We start from the raw sequence: 21,639 nt of genomic DNA on the forward strand, positions 1-21,639 counted from the left end.
AGTATCCTTCCTGTGGAGTAGGGTGGGAATGGAGATTTTGCAATATCCTTCTCCCAGGAGTGGGGTGGGAATGGAGATTTTGCAGTATCCTTCTCCCAGGAGTGGGGTTGGAATGGAGATTTTGCAGTATCCTTCCTATGGAGTAGGGTGGGAATGGAGATTTTGCAATATCCTTCCCCCCAGGAGTGGGGTGGGGATGGAGATTTTGCAGTATCCTTCCTGTGGAGTAGGGTGGGAATGGAGATTTTGCAATATCCTTCTCCCAGGAGTGGGGTGGGAATGGAGATTTTGCAGTATCCTTCTCCCAGGAGTGGGGTGGGAATGGAGATTTTGCAGTATCCTTCCCCCAGGAGTGGGGTGGGGATGGAGATTTTGCAGTATCCTTCCCTTGCCATACCCACCAAGCCACACCACACCCACCAAGCCACGCCCACAGAACCGGTAGTAAAAAAAATGTGGATTTCACCGCTGACTTCATGTGATTTTGAATCTATGCCTCTGTTTATACAACCAAGGATTGTATTAGCTTTTCTGGCTGCCGCTGCACACGGCTGACTCATGTTTAAGTGGTCTTCCACTAAGACTCCAAGGTCCCTCTCACAGTTATTGTTTTTGAGTCAGGTCTTGCCTAATCTGTACTTTAACCTTTGATTTTTCCTGCCTAAATGTAAAACTTTGCTTTTCTCCACATTAAAATTCATTTTGTTGGATAGGGCCCATTGTTCAAGTTTGTCAAGATGTTTTTGGATTCTGAGCTAGTTTTCTGAGGTGTTGGCTACTCTTGCCAGATTAGTGTCGTCTGCAGATTTGATGAGTCCCCCTTCTACTTCCTCATCTAGGTTTTGGAATCGAAATGAGCTGGCTCCATGCCATGATGTAATAATACAGCATAATAAATTAATTGCAATGTTACTTATTTACATTGCTATGGGAGATGACGTGTTAACAGTAAAAATTAAAAAGTATTATTTAGTGTTTAATAGTCGCAGTGTCCCGGGGTCATGTGATCACCTTTTGCAACCTTTTGACAAGCAAAGTCAATGGGGAAACCAGATTCACTTAACAACCATGTTACTAATTTAACAACTGTGATTCACTTAACCAGTGGGGCAAGAAAAGTCGTAAAATGGGGAGAAACTCATTTAACACATTTTTCACTTAGCAACATAAATATTGGGCTCAGTTGTGGTCGTAGGTTGAGGACTACCTGTATATTTGGTTATAAATATGTTTTTGTTTTAAATTCAAATTTTCAAACATTTTTTGATGGATTCAAAAGGTGAATGGAAAGAACTGAGGTTTTTTGTTTTTTTAATTTGCTCCAATTCTTGCCCCTAATTCTGAAGAATGGTGTGTGTCTAAGTGAAAAGAGAGTTTTCTCCCTTAAATTTTGTGAGACAGTAAAAAAAGTTTTTTTTTAAGGAGGAGAAAAAGTTAACTATGTCTGAAAGCATTTCATCAGATGTATGTGCTCCGATATGTGGATGGAACTCATTTCAATGAATTTTAGGGATAATGGAAATATTATTTGTAAGCCTTTTTATGTGTACAGGTGGTCCTCGATTTACAACCACAATGGAGGCCAACATTTCTGTTGTTAAGTGAGATATTTGTGAGTTTTGCACCATTTTAAGTGAGTTTTGCACCATTTTACGACCTTTCTTGCCACAGTCATTATTATTATTATTATTATTATTATTTATTCGATTTTTATACTGCCCTTCTCCCGAAGGACTCAGGGCGGTGTACAGCCAAGGTAAAACAAACAGGTACAATATACAATTAAAATATAGATTAAAAAACGTATTATATAGTTCGCCTAAAAACTTTAAAATATATAAAACTAAAAAACCCCTTAAAATTAATAATAGAAAATTTAAAACCAATAAAATTGAAGCCAGCCCCGCGCGAATAAATAGATGTGTTTTCAATTCGCGGCGGAAGGTCCAAAGGTCAGGTATTTGGCATAAACCCGGGGGAAGTTCGTTCCAGAGGGTGGGAGCCCCCACAGAGAAGGATCTTCCCCTGGGGGCCGCCAGCCAACATTGCTTGGCGGACGGCACCCTGAGAAGTCCCTCTCTTTGAGAGCGTACGGGTCGGTGGGAGGCATGAGATAACAGCAGGCGGTCCCGTAAGTACCCAGGCCCTAAGCCATGGAGCGCTTTAAAGGTAGTAACCAAAACCTTAAAGTGCACCCGAAAGACCACAGGTAGCCAGTGCAGTCTGTGCAGGAGCGGTGTTACACGGGAGCTACGCGAAGCTCCCTCTATCACCCGCGCAGCTGCATTCTGGACTAACTGAAGCCTCCGGGTGCACCTCAAGGGGAGCCCCATGGAGAGAGCATTGCAATAATCCAAGCAAGAGGTAACGAGCGCATGAGTGACCGTGCACAAGGCATCCCGATCAAGGAAGGGGCGCAACTGCCGAACCAGGCGAACCTGGTGGAAGGCCCTCCTGGAGACGGCCGTCAAATGATCATCAAACGACAGCCGTTCATCCAGGAGAATACCTAAGTTGCGCACCCTATCTTTTGGGGCCAATAACTCGCCTCCAATAACTCGCCCCCCTCCGCCGAGTTATTAAGGGAATCACTGCAGTTGTTAAGTTTGTAACAGGGTTGTTAAGTGAATCTGGCTTCCCCATTGACTTTGCTTGTCAGAAGGTCACACAAAGGGGATCACATGACCCCGGGACACTGCAACCATCATAAATATGAGCCAGTTGCCAAGAATCTGAATTTTGATCATGCGACCAGAGATGCTGCAAAGGTGGTAATTGTGAAAAACAGTCATAAGTCACTTTATTCAGTGCTGTTGTAACTTTGGTCACTAAATAAACTCTTGTAAGTTAAGGATTATATGTGTTAGGTTTTTTAATGCACTTTTTAATGTCTTGTTTCTTTGTTTTTTGTAAAGAACTTTTTTTGAAGTTCTGTAGTTGTGTTTTAAGTTTTAAATCAGTCCTTAAATGGAGGACTATCTTGATTAACAACGATTTGTTGTTAACAACAGTATTTGAGAGGTTGTCACACAGAAGAGGGGGTCAGCCTACTTTCCAAAGCACCAGAAGGCAGGAAAAATAAGATATGGATGGAAACTAATCAAGGAGAGAAGCAACCTAGTACAGGGGTCTCCAACCTTAGTAACTTTAAGGTTTGTGGACTTCAACTCCCAGAGTTCCTCAGCCAGCAAAGCTGGCTGAGGAACTCTGGGAGTTGAAGTCCACAAACCTTAAAGTTACTAAGGTTGGAGACCCCTGATCTAGAACTAAGGACAAATTTCCTGACCGTGAGATAAATTACTTTGCCTTCAGAAATCGTGGGTGCTCCATCACTGGAGGCTTTTAAAGAAACTGGTCCGAAGTTGTATAGGTTCTCCTGCTTGAGCAGAGGATTGAACTAGAACAGGGGTGTCAAATTCAAGGCCCGTGGACTGGATCCGGCCTGCAGAATGCTTAAATCTGTCCCGCGGGGCTGCCCTGGAAATAGCAAAGGACTGGCCCGCAGTGCCTCTGACAGCCCCTCACTTGGTTTTGGCCAGCAGGAGGCTACAGGAGGCTGGCCCGGCCGAAAACTGGGTTCAGAGTGGCCTCGCATGCCCCCCATACCCCGTACCTTGGCCAACAGGGTGCTGCAGGAGGCGTCTATTCCATCTCCCCTCCCAGCCAGTCCACGAAGGAGAACTACAAGCTGATCTGGCCCTCAAAGAAATCCAGTTTGACACCCCTGGACTAGAAGGCCTACAACTAAGCTTTTTGGTGGTGCAGGAAGTTAGTACCCACCCCTCTCCTAGGAAAACGAGATATTTTAGGAAATATTAAAAGGGCAGAATATATTTCCCCTAAAAGGGAGACAGAAACTCAGCCCCCATTTTTGTCAATGGGCCATTAAGGCCTGGGCCAGTCTATTCTACATAACAAAGATCTACCTCCTTCAGGCAGAGCCATAGTAGGAATTGCCCAAAGCCCTTTCATTACATCATCACCCAGCAAGAGTCAACCAAGCCTGGGACTCAAAAGACAATCTACAGAGTTTGCATGGGCCCATGGGAGTCTTGACAACCAATCAGAATGCAAGCTCAAATTCAAAGCCCAACAGAGGGCATAAAACCCAGGCGCTCTCAGCAGCTCTGCCCTTTTTCTGCCCAGGATCTCAAGCCATGCGGTCCTGTCCACCATTAAAACCATTTTTTCAAACAGCCACCATGTTTCCAGTGTCTTTCTCCCCCCACTTGGAACTGAACCCAGATGGACATTTCTTCCAACAGTGGGATTGTCAAGATGGGTGACCATCCCATTTCACCAGAGTTTCCTTTTCCTTCTGTATAGGTTGACCTTTGCAGGAGTGGCAAAAATAAATGAATAAGTAAATAAATAAATTTTTAAAAAAACAGAGCTCTCCCTAAACGTTGATGTTCAAACATTATTCCATCCTCTGAGAAGAACAAAACCGGCCTTCAGCTTCTCGGCATTAGCACCATGAATCAGGAGAACACCATCAAGATATTCTGCTCAGAAGTGACCTGTTCCATTTGCCTGGAGTATTTCAGAGATCCCGTGATGCTTCCATGTGGGCACAACTTCTGCCACGACTGCGTTATGAAATACTGGAGGGAGTTTGTATTGAAATACATTTGCCCTCAGTGCAAAATGGTCACCGAGACGGAGGGCGTTGTCCCAAACAAATCCCTGGAAAAATTTGCAAGGTTGCTCGAACAGCTGAAGCAGGAGGCAGGCGGCAAAGAGGTCTGCGAGAAACATCAGGCACCTTGGAAATATTTCTGCAAGGATCACCAAGCCCCCTTTTGCAAGTGGTGCGCTGGATCCAGAGATCACGAAGGTCACATCAAGATCTCCTTGGAGCAAGCAACCCAAGAATTTAAGGTGGGTGGATGGGAAATCCTCTTTTTCTAAAATGCTGGCATAATAATGGTCTGTTTTTTTCAACAAATTTTTTTAAAAAATGTGGCTGGGAACTGGCTGTGAGATACTGGATATTGAAATCCACAGATCTTAAAGAGAATATTTGTAGGTCAGGGTTGAAAGGAAGAGGCCCTGGTGCTCTCTGAGCTTGCTTGTTTTCATGCAGACTTCTTTCGTTATTCAAACTAGGTAACTAGCACTGATGATGTTACCTAGTTGGGTAATGAAATGCCTGCGAGAAAACAAGCAAGCTCAGAGAGCATCAAAGACCCCACACATCTTAAAGTTACCAAGTTGTGGGTGGGGGGGGACTCAGTGATTTAAATGTGCCAGAAAATGGATTTCTTAAAAAAAACAATAAAGAAAACTTTAAAAAAAACTGAATTCTTTTCCCATTCGTTGAGTAAAAAAACCCAAAATGCCTAATTAGAGAATTTTGACTCCTTGAATTGCAATGCATGAAAGACAAATATATCAGGTAGTCTGTTGCATACAATTTTCCTTCGAAAAGAGTTTATGATATGATGGTGTAATGAATAGAATAGAATAGAATAGAATAGAATAGAATAGAATAGAATAGAATAGAATAGAATAGAATAGAATAGAATTTTTATTGGCCAAGTGTGATTGGACACACAAGGAATTTGTCTTGGTGCATATGCTCTCAGTGTACATAAAAGAAAAGATACGTTCATCAAGGTACAACATTTACAACACAATTGATGGTCAATATATCAATATAAATCATAAGGATTGCCAGCAACAAGTTATAGTCATACAGTCATAAGTGGAAAGAGATTGGTGATGGGAACTATGAAACGATTAATAGTAGCGCAGATTCAGTAAATAGTCTGACAGTGTTGAGGGAATTATTTGTTTAGCAGATTTGATAGTTATAGGTACTGCAGGATTGAAAAGCTTTGATTTTAATTTATTTGATTGTTTGATTCCTAAAGAGCTTTTCTTTCAGACACATGTGGTAAATTCTGTATGTGCTGCCACTTCCTCCCATTATTTGCCCTAAACCATGGCTGGATTAAGGCAGGTTTGGGCAACATGTGGTCCCCATATGTCCCTAAATTATTGGTCCCATTTTAAGTGAATTACAGCTCTCAAAATCTTCTGCCTTTTAATAAAATACAGTTAGTCCTCGACTTACGATCAAAGCTGAGCCCCAAATTTCTATTGCTAAGTGAGATAGTCATTAAGTGAGTTTTGCTTCATTTTACGACCTTTCTTGCCACATGAGTTTAAGTGAATCATTTCATTTATTATTAATAATAAGCAATTATTAAGTTAGCAACACGGTTGTTTAGTATTAGTATTTAGTATTTATTGGATTTTTATACCGCCCTTCTCCCCAAGGACTCAGGGCGGTTCACAGCCACAATAAAAACAATGACAATGTACAGATAAAAACAATGGTTAAAAAACTTATTATATGTTTGGCCAAAAATTTAAAACATTTATACCATTAAAAAACCCCATAAAATTTGTATCAAATATAAATATTAAAATTAAAACTCTTTAAAATTTAAAATTCCTAAGCCAGTCCTGCGCGAATGAACAAATACGTCTTCAGCTCGCGGCAAAAGGTCCGAAGGTCAGGCAGTTGACGCAGTCCAGGGGGAAGTTCGTTCCGGAGGGTAGGAGCCCCCACAGAGAAGGACCTTCCCCTGGGGCTTCTTCCCCATTGACTCTACTTAATCAGAAGATCACAAAAGGTGATCACACAAGTCCGAGACATTGCAACCGTCATAAATGTGAGTCAGTTGCAAGCACCCAATTTTTGATCCTGTGACCATGGAGATGTGGCAACATTTATAAGTGTGAAAAATGGTCATAAGTCATTTTTTTTTCCAGTGCCGTTGTAACTTTGGTCACTAAACGAACTGTTGTAAGTCGAGGACTATCTGCGGGTTAATCAAAAAGCCTATCTAACATGACTCTGCTCTTATAGTGTCTCCCTCTTAACTCTTGGTCCAGCTATTTTGGGCTCTTGGGCGTTGTAGTCCGTAATACCGGGAAAGCTGTCGGTTCCTCATTTTTATTGCAGTTTTGTGTGATTCTTCAGCTGGCCCCAAGGGAATGGGGAAGCTAAGAAGTCTTGAGAATGAAAAAGTGAAAAATAGGCTATCGTTCAAGAAATGTTTGCTTGTGGTGAAGAAAGTGGTGGCTTGATAAAGCAAAAGAGATGGTACTAAAACAATTTGGTTACTGATTTTAATGAAGGAAATGACATTAATGTTATTAATTATTAATGACAGATTGTTATTAATGACAGATGACCTTCTGAACAAACTTATGTTTTTTGCTCCCTAGGATTATTTCCGCGAGTTCCTTGTTTATATAGAGAATCAGAAAAGTGCAATTCTGAGGCGTAAAACGTGTATAGAAAAAGAAAGCCTAGATGTAACCGTAAGTGTTGATGTTGCTGGCAAGTCACTATGTAAGATTTTTTTTTAAAAAAGTGAATTACTTTTAATTCGTAAATGTGTGGAATGGCATCCTTCATTTGGAGGAATCAATAATGATGATGATGATGATGATGTCAGGCCTGGAAGCCATCTTTTTCATTGGATCTTCAGGCCTGCCACATTTACTACTGTGGGAAACTGGGAGGTGGGATTGTATGGAGCATGGGTCAAAATAACATTCCTTTCTCAGAGAGTCAAGGACATCTTGCCCTGCACCTAAACGGCTGAAACTGGGAGGCATCTCTAGTTGGGACGGTGTATTGATTGGGCCATGTGATGGACATGCAGATGCTGGTCAGGGACTTGGAGTTTCTTTTGGGTGGGGAAAACTTGGAAGCTTTCAGATTCGGGTTTTCCCAGATGTGCCAATATGACATCTCTAATAAAATGGAACTTCAAATTGTCCACCAACTTAAAATGGAAACTCAAGCCTCGGAGTTTTCTTTTGTTGGGGTTGTTACTTGGAACCCTGACAAATAATAATAATAATAGTCTTTATTGTCATTGTACATCATGTATACAATGAAATTGGTTTAACCTTGACTGGTGCAATCCATAACAGAAAATACAAGACAACATGAATAGTATAGAGCAGGGGTCTGCAAACTTGGCTCTTTTAAGACTTGTGGACTTCAACTCCCAGAGTACCTCAGCCAGCAAAACAAAGCTGGCTAAGGAACCCTGGGAGTTGAAGTCCACAAGTCTTAAAAGAGCCAAGTTTGCAGACCCCTGGTATAGAGAATAATCCTTATACAAGTAATTGGGGAAAGGAAAAAATTAGTCATACATTTCCATACGTACGTACGTGGAGTGATTGTGATTGTGTTTAGGAGTCTGACAGCCCATGAGTAGAAGCTGTTTTTAAACCTGTTTGTCCTCCTGGCTATACTTCTGTGTCTTCTGCCCAATGGTAAAAGTGAAAAGAGACACTGGCCAGGGTGTGAATCATCCCTAAGTATCTTCCTTACTTTGCTGAAACAGCGAGATCTGGTGATGTCATCCAGTGGTGTTAGAGGGCAACCAATGGTTTCTTGTGTGCCGAATGGATCACTCTCTGTAGTACCTTCCTATCCGTAGCTGTTAAACCAGCCTACCATACTGTTATGGAAAGAACATACTGTTATGGAAGGAAGGCCAATAAAAATTCTATTCTATTCTATTCTGTTCTGTTCTGTTCTGTTCTGTTCTGTTCTGTTCTGTTCTGTTCTGTTCTCAGTATGTGAGGACACTTTCTATCATGGACCGATAGAAGGAAGTCGGCAGCTGTTGTTCCACCTGATTTTTCCGCAGGACTAAGTAGAGAATATATTGATCCCTGATGTATTCGAAATCTGGTCTCTGATATGGAACAAATCTCAGTCATGAAGTCTGATAAAGAATGTTTGTAGCTCAGGGTTGAAATGAGTGGTCCTTGGTGCTCTCTGGGCTTGGTTGTTTTCTTGCAGATGTTTCATTACCCAAACTAGGTAACATCATCAGAGCTAGTCAACAATAATACGGTTCGCTTAACAATGGCTTAAGGAATTTGCTTAACAACCATGGCAAAAGGGGTCATAAAATTGGGCACAACTCAGTAAACTGCCTTGCTGAGTAATGGAAATTCTGGACCACGTTTCAGTCATAAGTTGAGGACTACCTCTCATTTCTGGACAAATGCTAGGACGTGTGAAGGGATTGTAAGAAGCCAGAAAGTCTTGAATTCAGAGCTCACTCACCATGGTTTTGAACTTACAAGGTGGCTTCATGCCTGATTGTCATTATTTCTCTTCATTTACAGTTGTCAGAAAAAATATTTGTGTGCCTCACAGAATGTTTGGGGGAGCCATGGCGGCGCAGTTGTTAAAGTACAGTATTGCAGGCTAACTGCCCACAGCCATGAGTTCGATCCTGACGAGGCTCAAGGTTGACTCAGCCTTTTATCCCTTTGAGGTTGATAAAATGAGGACCCAGATTGTTGGGGGCAATATACAAATAATGCTGACATGGTAAGACGCCCAGAGGGTGCTATAAAGCAGCTGCCACTGGTGATCTGCGAGAAAATTTTGGTGATCTGCAGAAAAATTACTTGCATTTTTACTATTTGTAAAATAGTAAATAAGATACTATTTATCTTTTTAAAAAAATTCATATTGGTGGACTGCTGGATTTAAAATTATGAATTTAGTGGTCCCTGAGGTCTGAAAGGTTGGCGACCCCTGTTATAAAGCACTATGGGGTGATATATAAGACTAAATACTATTGCTATTTGTAAAAAAATCCCCAATTATTTCTTTATTCCTTACAAATATCAAATTTATAATTGCATCAAAAGCCACAGGAATCTATGTTGAGCTGGCGCACAGCAACTAATGTTACTTATTCTCTGCAAAATTACAGGTATGGTCCTCGACTTACGAACACAATTGAGCCCCATTTTATGCCTTTCCTTGCCATGGTTGTTAAGTTGAATCATTGCAGTTGTTAAGTTAGTAACCTGTCTGTAAGTGAATCTAGCTTCCCCATTGACTTTGCTTGTCAGAAGGTCGCAAACGGGGATCACATGACTCTGGGACACCGCAACCGTCACAAATGTGAGTCAGTTGCCAAGCATCCGAATTTTGATCACATGACCATGGGGATGCTGCAACCGTCGTGTGATAAATGGTCATAAGTCACTTTTTGCAGTGCCATTGTCATTTCGAACGGTCACTAAATGAACTGTGGAAAGTTGAGGACTACCTGGATCTGGAAAGATTCCCGAGGGAATTGTAAAGAAATTCGCAGAGCTCAAATGCATTTTTGGCATCAAACGTTTCTCTGTTAAATCACTTTCATGCATAATAATGCATTAGTGGCCAGTTCTGACATGCCCTTTATCAGGGTTCCAAGTAACATACTCATAGCAAACAAAACCTTGAGGCAGGCAATTTCCTCAAAGAACAGGTTTATTGGATATGTCATATTGGCACAGGCTGTTGAAAACCGACTCTGAATATTCCCGCGGTTTCCACCTAATTCAAAGTAAAAGTTTGTCACTTTCTCAAAACAGTCACATGGTCCAATCAGGATACTGTCCAGCTGTTACCGTGTTTCCCCGAAAATAAGACCCTGTCTTATATCTTTTTGAACCCTGAAATAAGGGCTTGGCCTTATTATCGAGGGGGAGGGGGGCAGGGGTGAAATGCTCCCGGTTCGCACCGGCTCCCCCGATTAGGTAGCGATGGCAGCTGCTGGTTCGGAGGACCAGTAGCAAAAATCCCTGGCCCTGCCCCCCCTGCTTCTGCTGAGCTGCACCATCAGCAGAGGTTTTTTTTTTTACTTTTAAAAGTTTTTCTTCAGCCGAAACATGCCTTTAAAAGTAAAAAAAAAAACCCTCTGATGATCGCGAGGCTGAGCAGAGATCATCAAAATCCTTTAAAAGTTTTTTTTAAAAAACCCTCTTCAGCCAAAGGGGAGGAAAAAAAAGAAAAAAACCCCAGGATTTAAAAGCCTCCTCTGGCGATCCCAGAGGAGTTTCCTGATCCTCACAAGCTTTTGAACTCACTTCTTAACAGCCCCAACTTACAAGAGCCCCCACCCATGCCCAGCCAATTCCCCCTCCTCACTTACCTATAATTACTGCTCCTTTCCGGCTGCAACTGCATGCTTTCTTCAGCTACTGAAGGAAAAAAAAAAGCTTGCTTTGACTTCCTGCTTTGCTAGCTGAGGAACTCTGGGATTTGAAGTCCACAATAAAATAAAATAAAATAATAAAATAAAATATTTGTGCAGCTTTCTGAGATTTGGTGTGTTTCTGTAATGTTTCACTCTAACTACACAAACACACAAAATCTCAGAAAGCTGTATATGGCATTTTGTGTGTGTGTGTGTGTGAGAGTTGTGTGTGTGTAAAGTGTGAAAGTTGGTTTTTGAGCTTTTTGTGGCTGTGTGAAAATGTTTTGTTTTGACTACTACACCCCAAATATCTCTATTCCCGCCTCCCTATCCGTCTTCTCCAGTGTGTCAGCACTGAAGTCAGGCCAGCTTCAGGGTTGACACCTTTTTCTTTCTTTGGACTTCCGAAAGAAAGCGACGGAGACCTTGAAGAAAGAGATGGGGGATACGTTTGAGGGGCTACGCCGCTTTCTGAACAGCGAAGAGCACATTCAGATCAGCAGAATCAGCGAGGTGGAGAAGAATGTCTTCCAGAAGCGGGAGGAACGGATGGATGAGCTTTTTCAGGAATTCTCTTCTTGCGATAAGATGATGCGAGAATTGCAGAAGAAATGTAGCCAGCAAGGAAATGACCTCCTGCAGGTAAGCTGGTAGATATCTCCCAAGAGAGGTTTATTACCAGAATAATTAAATTCTATTCCTGTGTTCATTATTTATCAGTTGGAAACCTGGGGCTCTGCAGACAGTGAACTTCAATTCCCAACAGCCTAAACGAAGCATATCCAAAAGGTGCTGAATGCTGGGAGTCGTAGTTTCCTTGCATCTAGACGGCCACAGGCCATGTTTTCCCATTGGCACAATATTAGATGGGTTACTCAGAAGTATGTTCCACATTGTATTTAGTGAACCCTCCTCCTAGTAGGAGTGGGAACCTGAAGCCCACCAGAGAACCATTTGGTTGCCACAATATAAAAAAAGATGTTGAGACTCTAGAACAGGGGTCTGCAACCTTAAACACTCAGAGAGCCATTTGGACCTGTTTCCCACAGAAAAGAAAACACCGGGAGCCACAAAACCATTCCTTTGCCTGACTATTTCTTGAGCAGCCACAAAACAAGCATATGTAGTTGAATTAAATGTTCTGTTTTCTTCTGAAACTTTCCTTTTCTTGGATTTATCCATGATTGGCCTACCGGGGGTTGAAAAGCTCAATAAATCGCGTGATGGCGGATGTCGCACATTGGTGGTTGTGACACATATTTTGAGTGCCAGGGAGCTGCAGCAGAGGGGTGGAAGAGCCACATGTGGCTCCACAGCCGCAGGTTGCTGATTCCTGCTCTAGAAAGAGTGAAGAGAACAGCAACACAATTCTCATCGTTCCTTTCACCCATCTGTACGACTGTAACTTGTTGCTGTATCCTTATTATTTATATTGTTTCCTAGTATGATTTGATTGCTTATTTGTACCCTATGACTATCATTAAGTGTTGTACCTTATGATTCTTGACGAACATATCTTTTCTTTTATGTACACTGAGAGCATATGCACCAAAGACACACTTGGCCAATAAAGAATTCTATCTATCTATCTATCTACCAAAGATGATTAGGGGACCGGAGGCTAAAACATATGAAGAATAATTGCAGGAACTGGGCATGTTTAATTTAATGTGGAAAAAAGAAAGACTAGGGATGATGAGATAGCAGTGTTCCAGTATCTCAGATGCTGCCACAAAGAGGAGGGAGTCAACTTATTCTCCAAAACTCCTGAGGGCAGGACAAGAAGCAATGGGTGGACACTAATCAAGGAGAGAAGCAACCTAGAACTGAGGAGAAATTTCCTGACAGTTCGAACAATTAATCAGTGGAATAACTTGCCTCCAGAAGTTGTGGGAGCTCCAGCGCTGGAGGCTTTTAAGAAGTGATTGGACAACCATTTCTTTGAAATGGTATAGGGCTGTGATGGTGCACCTATGGCCCGGGTGCACAAAGTAGCATGTGGAACCATGTCGCCTGGCACGTGCAGCATTGCCCACTCTTCTTTCGGGTTTCTGGCGCATATACGCACGTGACAATCAGCTGGCCTTTTGCATGCGGCAGTGCCGGAAACTGGAAGAGCTGGTTTTCCGTTTTCCTGCGTGAGCATGTGCGCCAGCCAGTTGATCGTCAAGTTCACATGCATGTCAGAAACCCGGAAGAGTAGCTGGCTGAAACCATAAGTTCAGTAGCTGAAACCGGAAGTTCATTTTCGGGCACGCACATGCACCCTGGGCAGCTGCCCAGATGCATGCGCACGATGGCAGTGATGGTTTGCCATCACTGGTATAGGGTCTCCTGCCTTGAGCAGGGGGTTGGACTTAGAAGACCTCCAAGGTCCCATCCAACTCTGTGTCAGGCTTGGAAACCATACTAGACTTTAGGGTTCCAGACGCTGCCACATTTTTCCCCTGAGGGGGAGAAGGGGGCTGAGGGGTATGTTAACATTCTTCAAGCGGTCAAGGTCGGATGGTGTTCACATCTGCAGGAAGAGTGGCAAGAAGATATTCGAATGAACTGGGAGAACGTGGGACCATGTGACCATCAAAGGGGTCAGGGGGGTGGGACTTTTGGGGTTTGTATAACTGGGAGAAGAATCCGGAAATTCAGTTTTGGAATTTCACTCATCGTGTGCCAGTTTCCTCATGCTAGTAAAGAACTCTGAAAAACAATGGCTTCTGAGTTTTTTTATGCAGAAGAGGTTTTTCTGGAACCTTGACACTCTGTTATTCTGTTCTAGATCTTGCTGATCTTCAAATCCTACCATCTATCACCATTGACCTAGCTGTTGACTAGAAAGTATAGGTCAGCTTTAATTGGATGGCCACAAATGCCCTACCTTTTCTGTGCTGAAATGCAACTTGAACCGTTGTACCTTTCCACAAAGGTGTCTTTAATTCAAGTTTCTCAATTTTCCAATACAGGCAATCCTCAACTGATTGCTTAATGGCTGTTATAGTGGACCTCCCTCAACCGACTAGCAATGTGTTTTTGGAGTTACGATGGCTGCACACATGCACACCTGTAGGGCTGTAATCATCACAGTTTGGGCACTTTTTTTTTTTTTTTTTACATTTATACCCCGCCCTTCTCCGAAGACTCAGGGCGGCTTACAATGTATAAGGCAACCTGCTCACCTTTATGGCTGTTTATAGTGTCCTGTGGTCATGTGACTGTAATTTGTGATTATTATTTTTTTGCTAGTTTCTAGTCGTTTGGTTCCACTTTCCAGCAAAAAAAATGCCCATGGGGAAAAATGAATTCACTTAATGACCACGGTGTTCATGTAATGACAGTCATAAAAAAAGCAGTCGTAACTTTGAATTTAGTCACGTGATGCCTCAATTTATGACTGCAAATTATGATCATGATTCCAGGTTTAACCTGTTCTCCTTCCTATGCTAAGTGGATGGTTCTTTGATCAGCCCAAATATGAGTTGCTATCAACATTTTAACTTTCAGAATGGTCTGTGACCAGTACTGAAATTGTTTTCTTTTTCTTCTAGGATATAAGCAGCACTCTGGAGAAGTAAGTTGATCCGAAAACAATCTATATACATAAAAGCGAAAACCATTTACGCCGTAATCACAAAATCTCGAGAACCGTAAAGCCTACAAACTTGAAATTTACCATGTATGTTCCTCTTGGTTTCCAGGTGCTCACTAAGAAAGGATTTTTCCAAATGACCATCAGAGCATTTGTATTTCCTATATTATTATCAACACGTTCTGATGCTAAGGAGTTCCACTTCCCCTCCCCACCTGAAAAGAAATCTGTTCCAAATGCAAAACACAGAGGAGAGGAGTTTCACTTTCAGTTTTACTTTCACAGCAGGAAGTACAGCTGCTTTACTACAGAACAGTTAAGCTAAGCCACGGCCAGCCTCCTTCCTGTCTCCTTCTTGATCACACAGCAAATACTGTTTGAGTTTCCAAACACCCCTCAACTCTCTCAACACTGACAGGATGCTAGCCAAATGAATGCTGCAGACTGGGACATTCTACTCCCCCTCCCTCTCTGTTCCAACTGCCAGTTGCATTATATTAACACACTCTGATGCCACGGAGTTACACATTCTACATTAAGTTTCAGGCTGTAAGTGTCAATTTATCAAGCCCGAGCTCATAGTTTTGCAGTAACGCATGGGCGTCCAGCTATTATATGAATAAATAAATGAAAAAAAAGAAAGAAAATGAATTAATACTCCATTTCCTACCAGGTGTAAAAAGAAGGAGATTCTGCAACATCTTAAGCTTTTTCCTCCTAACAATCAATGGGAAATATGGAATGTATGGGATGCTAACATCTTTCTGAAGTGTGCCGTCAGCCAATTCCAAGGTAAATAGGACGCTGGTCAATATATACCGGCAGTCCTCAACTTACAACCACAATTGAGCCCAACATTTCTGTTGCTAAGTAAGATAGTTGTTACGTGAGCTTTATCCCGTTTTGTGGCGTTTCTTGCCACCGTTGTTAAGTGAAACCTTGCAGTTGTTAATACCACGGTTGTTAAGTGAACTTGGCTTCCCCATTGACTTGGCTTGTCAGAAGGTCACAAAGATGACCACGGGACACTGCAGCCGTCATAAGTATCTGCCAGTTGCCAAGCATCCACATTGTGACCCTGCTGACGCTGTTATGGTTGTAAGTGTGAAAAACAGTCATAAGTCAGTTTTTTCAGTGCTATTGTTAACTTTGAATGGTCATTTACCCAAATGGTTGTAAGTTGAGGACTACCAGTACCAGGTTCTCTCGGTGGTCATGCTTCTACACACCAACCACCCCAAGCCTCATTAAACAAATTCCTTTATATTGTAGTTTAGGATTTATTTATTTATTTGCTATTTTGCATACCTCTGTGTTTTATAAAGTCAGCTGAGTTGTTTTCTTATTTAGTGTTGCATTGAACTAAAATGATTCACAAACTTTAGGAAGGGAACTGTTGACTTAAGAAGGGCCATCTGCATGCCAGCAAGGGAGCAGGGCAGGGATGAAATCCAGCAGGTTCTGACAGGTTGTGGAGAACCAGCAGTGGAAATTTTGAGTAGTTCGGAGAACCAGCAAATACCACCTCTGGATGACCTCAGAGTGGGGTGGGAATGGAGATTTTGCAATAGCCATCCCCCCCCCGGAGTGGGGAGGGAATGGGGATTTTGCAATAGCCTTCTCCCCGGAGTGGGGAGGGAATGGGGATTTTGCAATAGCCTTCCCCCCGGAGTGGGGAGGGAATGGGGATTTTGCAGTATCCTTCCCCAGGAGTGGGAGGGAATGGGATTTTGCAGTATCTTTCCCCTGGAGTAGGGAGGGAATGGGGATTTTGCAGTATCCTTTCCCCTGGAGTGGGGAGGGAATGGGGATTTTGCAGTATCCTTCCCCTGGAGTGGGGAGGGAATGGGGATTTTGCAGTATCCTTTCCCCTGGAGTGGGGAGGGAATAGGGATTTTGTAGTATCTTTCCCTGGAGTGGGGAGGGAATGGGTATTTTGCAGTATCCTTCCCCTGGAGTGGGGAGGGAATGGGTATTTTGCAGTATCCTTCCCCTGCCACACCCACCAAGCCACGCCCACAAAACCAGTAGTAAAAAAAAATTGGATTTCACCACTGGAGCAGGGGGAATAATAGAGAGTATTAAAAAGAACAAATGAAGCCAATTTGCATGATCAAACTTTGTTTTCTTCTCCAGAAAGTCTGAAATTGGGGTTGTCTTTGCAGCAAGGTAAGTTTCCGGACTTGCATAGACTAAACTTAGGGAGGTTGTTCAGGAACATGGGTCAGTCCAGGAGTCTGGGGAAGGCTCGGAAAAGGGCTCTGAGTCGGAGGCAGAGAGGGGGACAAGGCCGTCTGGTAGTTCTTTGCTGCCTCTGGAACCTCCAGAGTCTGACATCAGCGAGGCAGAAGAAGAGCGGGAGCCTGTTCCCAGTGTGCACATGCACAGATCTGCCAGAAGACAAGAACAATCAAGAAAACAGGGTCGACTTGGGAGTAAGGCTTGGAGATGCTTACTCACGCTCTTGTCACTTCTCGTTTGGATTATTGCAATGCTCTCTACATGGGGCTGCCCTTGAAGTGCACCCGGAGGCTGCAGCTAGTCCAGAATGCAGCTGCGCGAGTAATAATGGGAGCCACTCGTTGCTCCCATGTAACACCACTACTGTGCAGTCTGCACTGGCTCCCTGTGGTCTTTCGGGTGCGCTTTAAGATTTTGGTCACCACCTTTAAAGCGCTCCATGGCTTAGGGCCCAGGTACTTACGGGACCGCCTGCTGTTACCTTATGCCTCCCACCGACCCGTACGCTAACACAGAGAGGGTCTTCTCAGGGTGCCGTCCGCCAAACAATGTCGGCTGGCGGCCCCCAGGGGTAGGGCCTTCTCTGTTGGAGCTCCTACGCTTTGGAACGAACTTCCCCCTGGTTTACGCCAAGTGCCTGATCTTTGGACTTTTTGCCGTGAGCTGAAAACGCATTTATTTATTCAAGCGGGACTGGCTTAAAAGTTTTATTAAATTTTAATTGGGATTATTTATTAATTTTAGGCTTTTAAATTTTTTAAATTTCGGCCACCTTTGTAATATGCTTGGTTTTAAATTTCTGTTTTAATGTGTATATTGTGGGTTTTTATTCTCTGGCTGTGAACTGCCCTGAGTCCTTCGGGAGAAGGGCGGTATAAAAATCTAATAAAATAAATAAATAAATAAATAAATAAATAAATAAATAAATAAATAAATAAATAAATAAATGAATGAATGAATGAATGAATGAATGAATGAATGAATGAATGAATGAATGAATGAATGATGAATGAATGATTGGCCCTTCCCATAAGACATAAAAGAGGAGCAAACGGGACGTGAGCTTTTGCAGGATGCAATTAGTTCATCTGGTCAGTTAAAGCTTTGGAAAGTTCTGTTTGACTCTGCTAAGTTTGACCTTGCCCTGCATTTGGCAATTAGTTCTCTGGCAGCATTCCAAGGGAGATAAGGTGGGTGTTTATAAATATTCCCCTGAAAGACTGTTTGAAAAGCCTTTTGGACTGTGAATGACAATAATTCACAGCCGTTATGAATAAAAGAGGTTTGCCAGGGCTAAGATTGTACTGTATACTTTCTAAGGAAGCCTAGGTCAGAACAGGACATTGCTCTCCCAATGTCATGCTTGCTTCTTTTACTTCTTCCCTCTTTCAGCGGTGATAACTTTAGACAAGGAGACGGCTCACCCCCTGCTCATCCTATCGAAGGACTGCAAAAGCGTGACAGTGGGAAATGAGGTGCAATACTATCCAAAGACTCCTAAACGATTTGACACGAGCCACAGCGTGCTGGGCTGCGAGGAGTTCAAGGAGGGCCGGAACTATTGGGACATTTCCATGGACAACGAGGGGGAATGGACCGTGGGTGTGGCCCGCAAATCTGTGAGGAGAAAGAATGCAATCTCCATTGAGCCCAAAAGTGGCATTTGGGCCATAGGGAAGCGTGCCAATGAATATTTTGCTTTTGACTCTCCAAATCATTCTCGGCTGCAACCCAATCGGGAGCTGAGAAGGATTCGCGTCTTTTTTAATTACGCCGGGAAGCATGTGTCTTTCTTTGATGCCGACGAAGCAAGCATACTCCATCACACCTACACAAACACGGTCTCCAAAGAGGCCTTTGTTCCTTTTTTTCACCTCTCTCACAAGGCTGTTCTCACACTGACTCCCTAAATCAGCTGAAAGGAAGGACGTCGGTGGCTTTTAAAAGCCCCGCACTCCAATTTTCATGACGCATCCTTAGAAAGGAGACAAGCAACACATCAACCACACCTTTAGTTTGCCTTTTTTTCCTTTTTTGGGGGGGGACTCTTGTCCGAATCTAATTCTTTCAAAACGCCAGCTTTTTGCTTCTAACCAAGCATCTTTCGAACGGATTTTTTTTTTTTAAACAGGGGAAGCTTTTAAAGCAAACTCTAAATGTACACTTCACGTAGAGCACAGGTTCATGTTTAAGTTTGTTTATCTGAAAGTTGAGGTGGTGGGATGGTTGTGGTTTTCAATGCTGAGATGTATTAAAAACTGGTTGAGTTTATGTCTGCTTCCTTTCCTTTTATTTTATTTTTTTCAGCTTTAGAGAAATATTATGCAGGTACAGCTAGTCCTCGACCTACGACCACAACTGACCTGAAAAATTGATGTTGCTAAGTGAGACATTTGTGAAATGAGTTTTGCCCCACTTTACGTCTTTTCTTGTCACAGTTGTTATTACGCGAATCATTCCAGTTGTTCAGTTAATAACATGGTTGTTAAGTGAATCTGGCTCCCCTGTTGGCTTTGCTGGTTAGAAGGTCGCAAAAGATAATCATGTGACTCCGGGATACTGCAAACGTCACCAATATCAGTCACCTGCATTTTGATCATGTGACCATGGGGATGCTGCAATGGTTGTAAGTGTGAAAAAAGGGTCATAACTCGTTTTTTTTAGTGTCATGGTAACTTCAAACGGTGTCGTGTCCCACTCCTCCGCTGACGGCCGGGTCAGGGAAATCCGAATCAGGCGTGCCTCTGCAGCTCTGCCAAAGTCCTAGCAAAGTCCTCAAGGAAGGCAGGCGGGAGACCAGAAAGTGACTTCAGCAAGATATGTTTAGACTTTGCCTAACTCAGAGAATGCCAGAAAGCAGATCCTTTATATAGGCCATGGGGTGTGGCTCCATGACTCAGCACTTATCCAGGCCTGCCCCTCCCTTCCTTCTGTTGCCTCCGCCTATCAAGTCTTCTGAAGCGAGGGTCACTCCAGTCTGCAGCTGTTGGCAATTGACCTTCCTCAGGCTCACATGCTGTGGGGGAGGGGGAGGGGTCTAGTTGCTCCATTTGCCTGGGCATGGAGCCAGAGCTGGGGGCTGGAGGTACTTCTTCCTCCTCGGCCTGTCTGGGCATGGAGCCAGGGCTGGGGCCGGGAGGCATGCTAGGACATTCTTCAGCGTTCGGAAGCAGATAAGCAGGCCCCGGCTGTGGTGAGATTGGGCGAGACACAACAAACGGTCACTAAATGAACTGTTGTAAGTCATGCAACAGTTCCGTTTCATGACAGTTTGAAGTTACAACAGCACTGTTGGCTTTGTTTTGAAAGCCTTTTATCCTTCATGCAATGGCTGGAGGTTCTTTCTGAGTTTGGTCATTCTTTCCACAGGATTCAATGTTAAGATCAGGGTTTTTCTGATGGATAAACTTGCTCAGGTGCTTTTTCAAGATTTGTCAACTTTGTCCAGTTGCCTCTTGAAAAAGCACCTTTGGGACAACGATGTCCTGGATGACTGAGAACCTCCACAGACATATAACTTGCTCATATTTAGATCAGAGGTGGGCCTCACATACTTTAACAACCAGTTCGCCCAGCACTGGAAATGTGAGTGTCCGCGCATACATGCGGCATCACAAAACACAGCGATATAAGATGGGATTGCGCCTGGTCAGGCCCACCCACCCATAGGTCTCTACTACCGGTTCTCCCGAACCGGCTGAATCCCACCACTGATTTAGATCCATAATTTAACATGGAAAGACTGAATGACTACATCAAAGGTCTTTTTTTCTCAGAAAGTTCCTTCCTTCCCTTTATTGCTGTTAAGTATTCAGCATTTGAAACTGCAGTCTATGAAGCCAATAAGCATTGCTTGGATACCAACTCTCTTGAGTTCTGTCACTTTTAAGACCATTTCCCAAGAGGTGTCAGATTGCTTCCGATCAATGCTTAAGAAAGAATGACCCTGGCTCCATTTGATTTTAGAGATCAGTAACTTTTACTAAGCACGTCAGATTGCAATAGAAGCAAACCTTAAACTGGAAATAGATATGGCTTACAGATACCTTTCCCCTTATTCAGCCCTCCTCCCGCCAAAGGTCAAACAGTTCTAGTCCATTATCCTTCTCTTTGGCCATGTGGTACTTTACTTCCGATGTTATTCCTCTGTCAATCTTCTGGTTGGAATATCTGGCATGCAGTGTTAGTTAAACCTGCGCTCGGTCTGTCTGTTTGAATCCTTCATCCCGTCTCTCAAATTTCAGCCGGAGCGTTAAATGGGTCATCACCTCATCAATCACACATAGCCACAAGTAACAATAAAACATTTAAGGAAGAGATAAAACAGTTAAACACTCTAATAAGTAAATAAACACTTAAAGTAATAAGTGGAGGCTGACAAGAGGCTTTTTTTGGATGAGGGCAGCGGATGAATACAGCAGCTGCGAGCAACTAAATTAGAGTGCCTGGGCTTTAATTCCTTACTGTAAAAATCGACACATGCTCTCTATTTGCAAGACCCACTCCAGCAGATTCAATTTGTTTAATGACAGCCCAAGGGACTTGTTAACATGATTACTATTATTATTTCCATCATAATTCCTATTGGATGCCTTTGTGTGTTCAAACTTCCTTTCGTATTTTTCTTTTACTACTTCTCATAGTATCTCATACAGGAGAAGTACTGGAGAATAGGACTTAACAGTATGCTATTTATTTCAGGATCTGGTGAAATAAAACAACTAATCAAAGGGGTTTAGAAATAACAGCTTTAATTAAAAAAATGTATTTGCACTTCGTCATTGA

The 21,639-nt window shown here is 42.9% G+C and overlaps 1 protein-coding gene across 1 annotated transcript; it reads left to right on the forward strand.

Annotated features, from left to right (window-relative positions):
• Positions 1-4,476: 4,476 nt before the first annotated feature.
• LOC131190380 (E3 ubiquitin-protein ligase TRIM39-like) lies at positions 4,477-18,954 on the forward strand. The gene is made up of 8 exons (XM_058167700.1): positions 4,477-4,881; positions 7,091-7,117; positions 7,243-7,338; positions 11,442-11,672; positions 14,573-14,595; positions 15,287-15,405; positions 16,750-16,782; positions 18,247-18,954. Exons 1-8 carry the CDS (start codon positions 4,477-4,479, stop codon positions 18,762-18,764), a joined length of 1,452 nt encoding a protein of 483 aa, XP_058023683.1. The 3' UTR covers positions 18,765-18,954.
• Positions 18,955-21,639: the final 2,685 nt, after the last annotated feature.

This window comes from Ahaetulla prasina, chromosome 2 (assembly GCF_028640845.1).
Source record: "Ahaetulla prasina isolate Xishuangbanna chromosome 2, ASM2864084v1, whole genome shotgun sequence".
Classification (NCBI taxonomy): domain Eukaryota; kingdom Metazoa; phylum Chordata; class Lepidosauria; order Squamata; family Colubridae; genus Ahaetulla; species Ahaetulla prasina.

What these genes read in the sequence shown, in the direction of transcription:
- LOC131190380 (XM_058167700.1), top strand. Translation starts at nt 4,477, where the DNA reads ATGAATCAGGAGAACACCATCAAGATATTCTGCTCAGAAGTGACCTGT. An exon ending in AAGAAAGCCTAGATGTAACC is followed by an intron (nt 7,339 to 11,441) that starts GTAAGTGTTGAT and finishes GACTTCCGAAAG; the next exon opens with AAAGCGACGGAGACCTTGAA. An exon ending in AAGGAAATGACCTCCTGCAG is followed by an intron (nt 11,673 to 14,572) that starts GTAAGCTGGTAG and finishes TTTTTCTTCTAG; the next exon opens with GATATAAGCAGCACTCTGGA.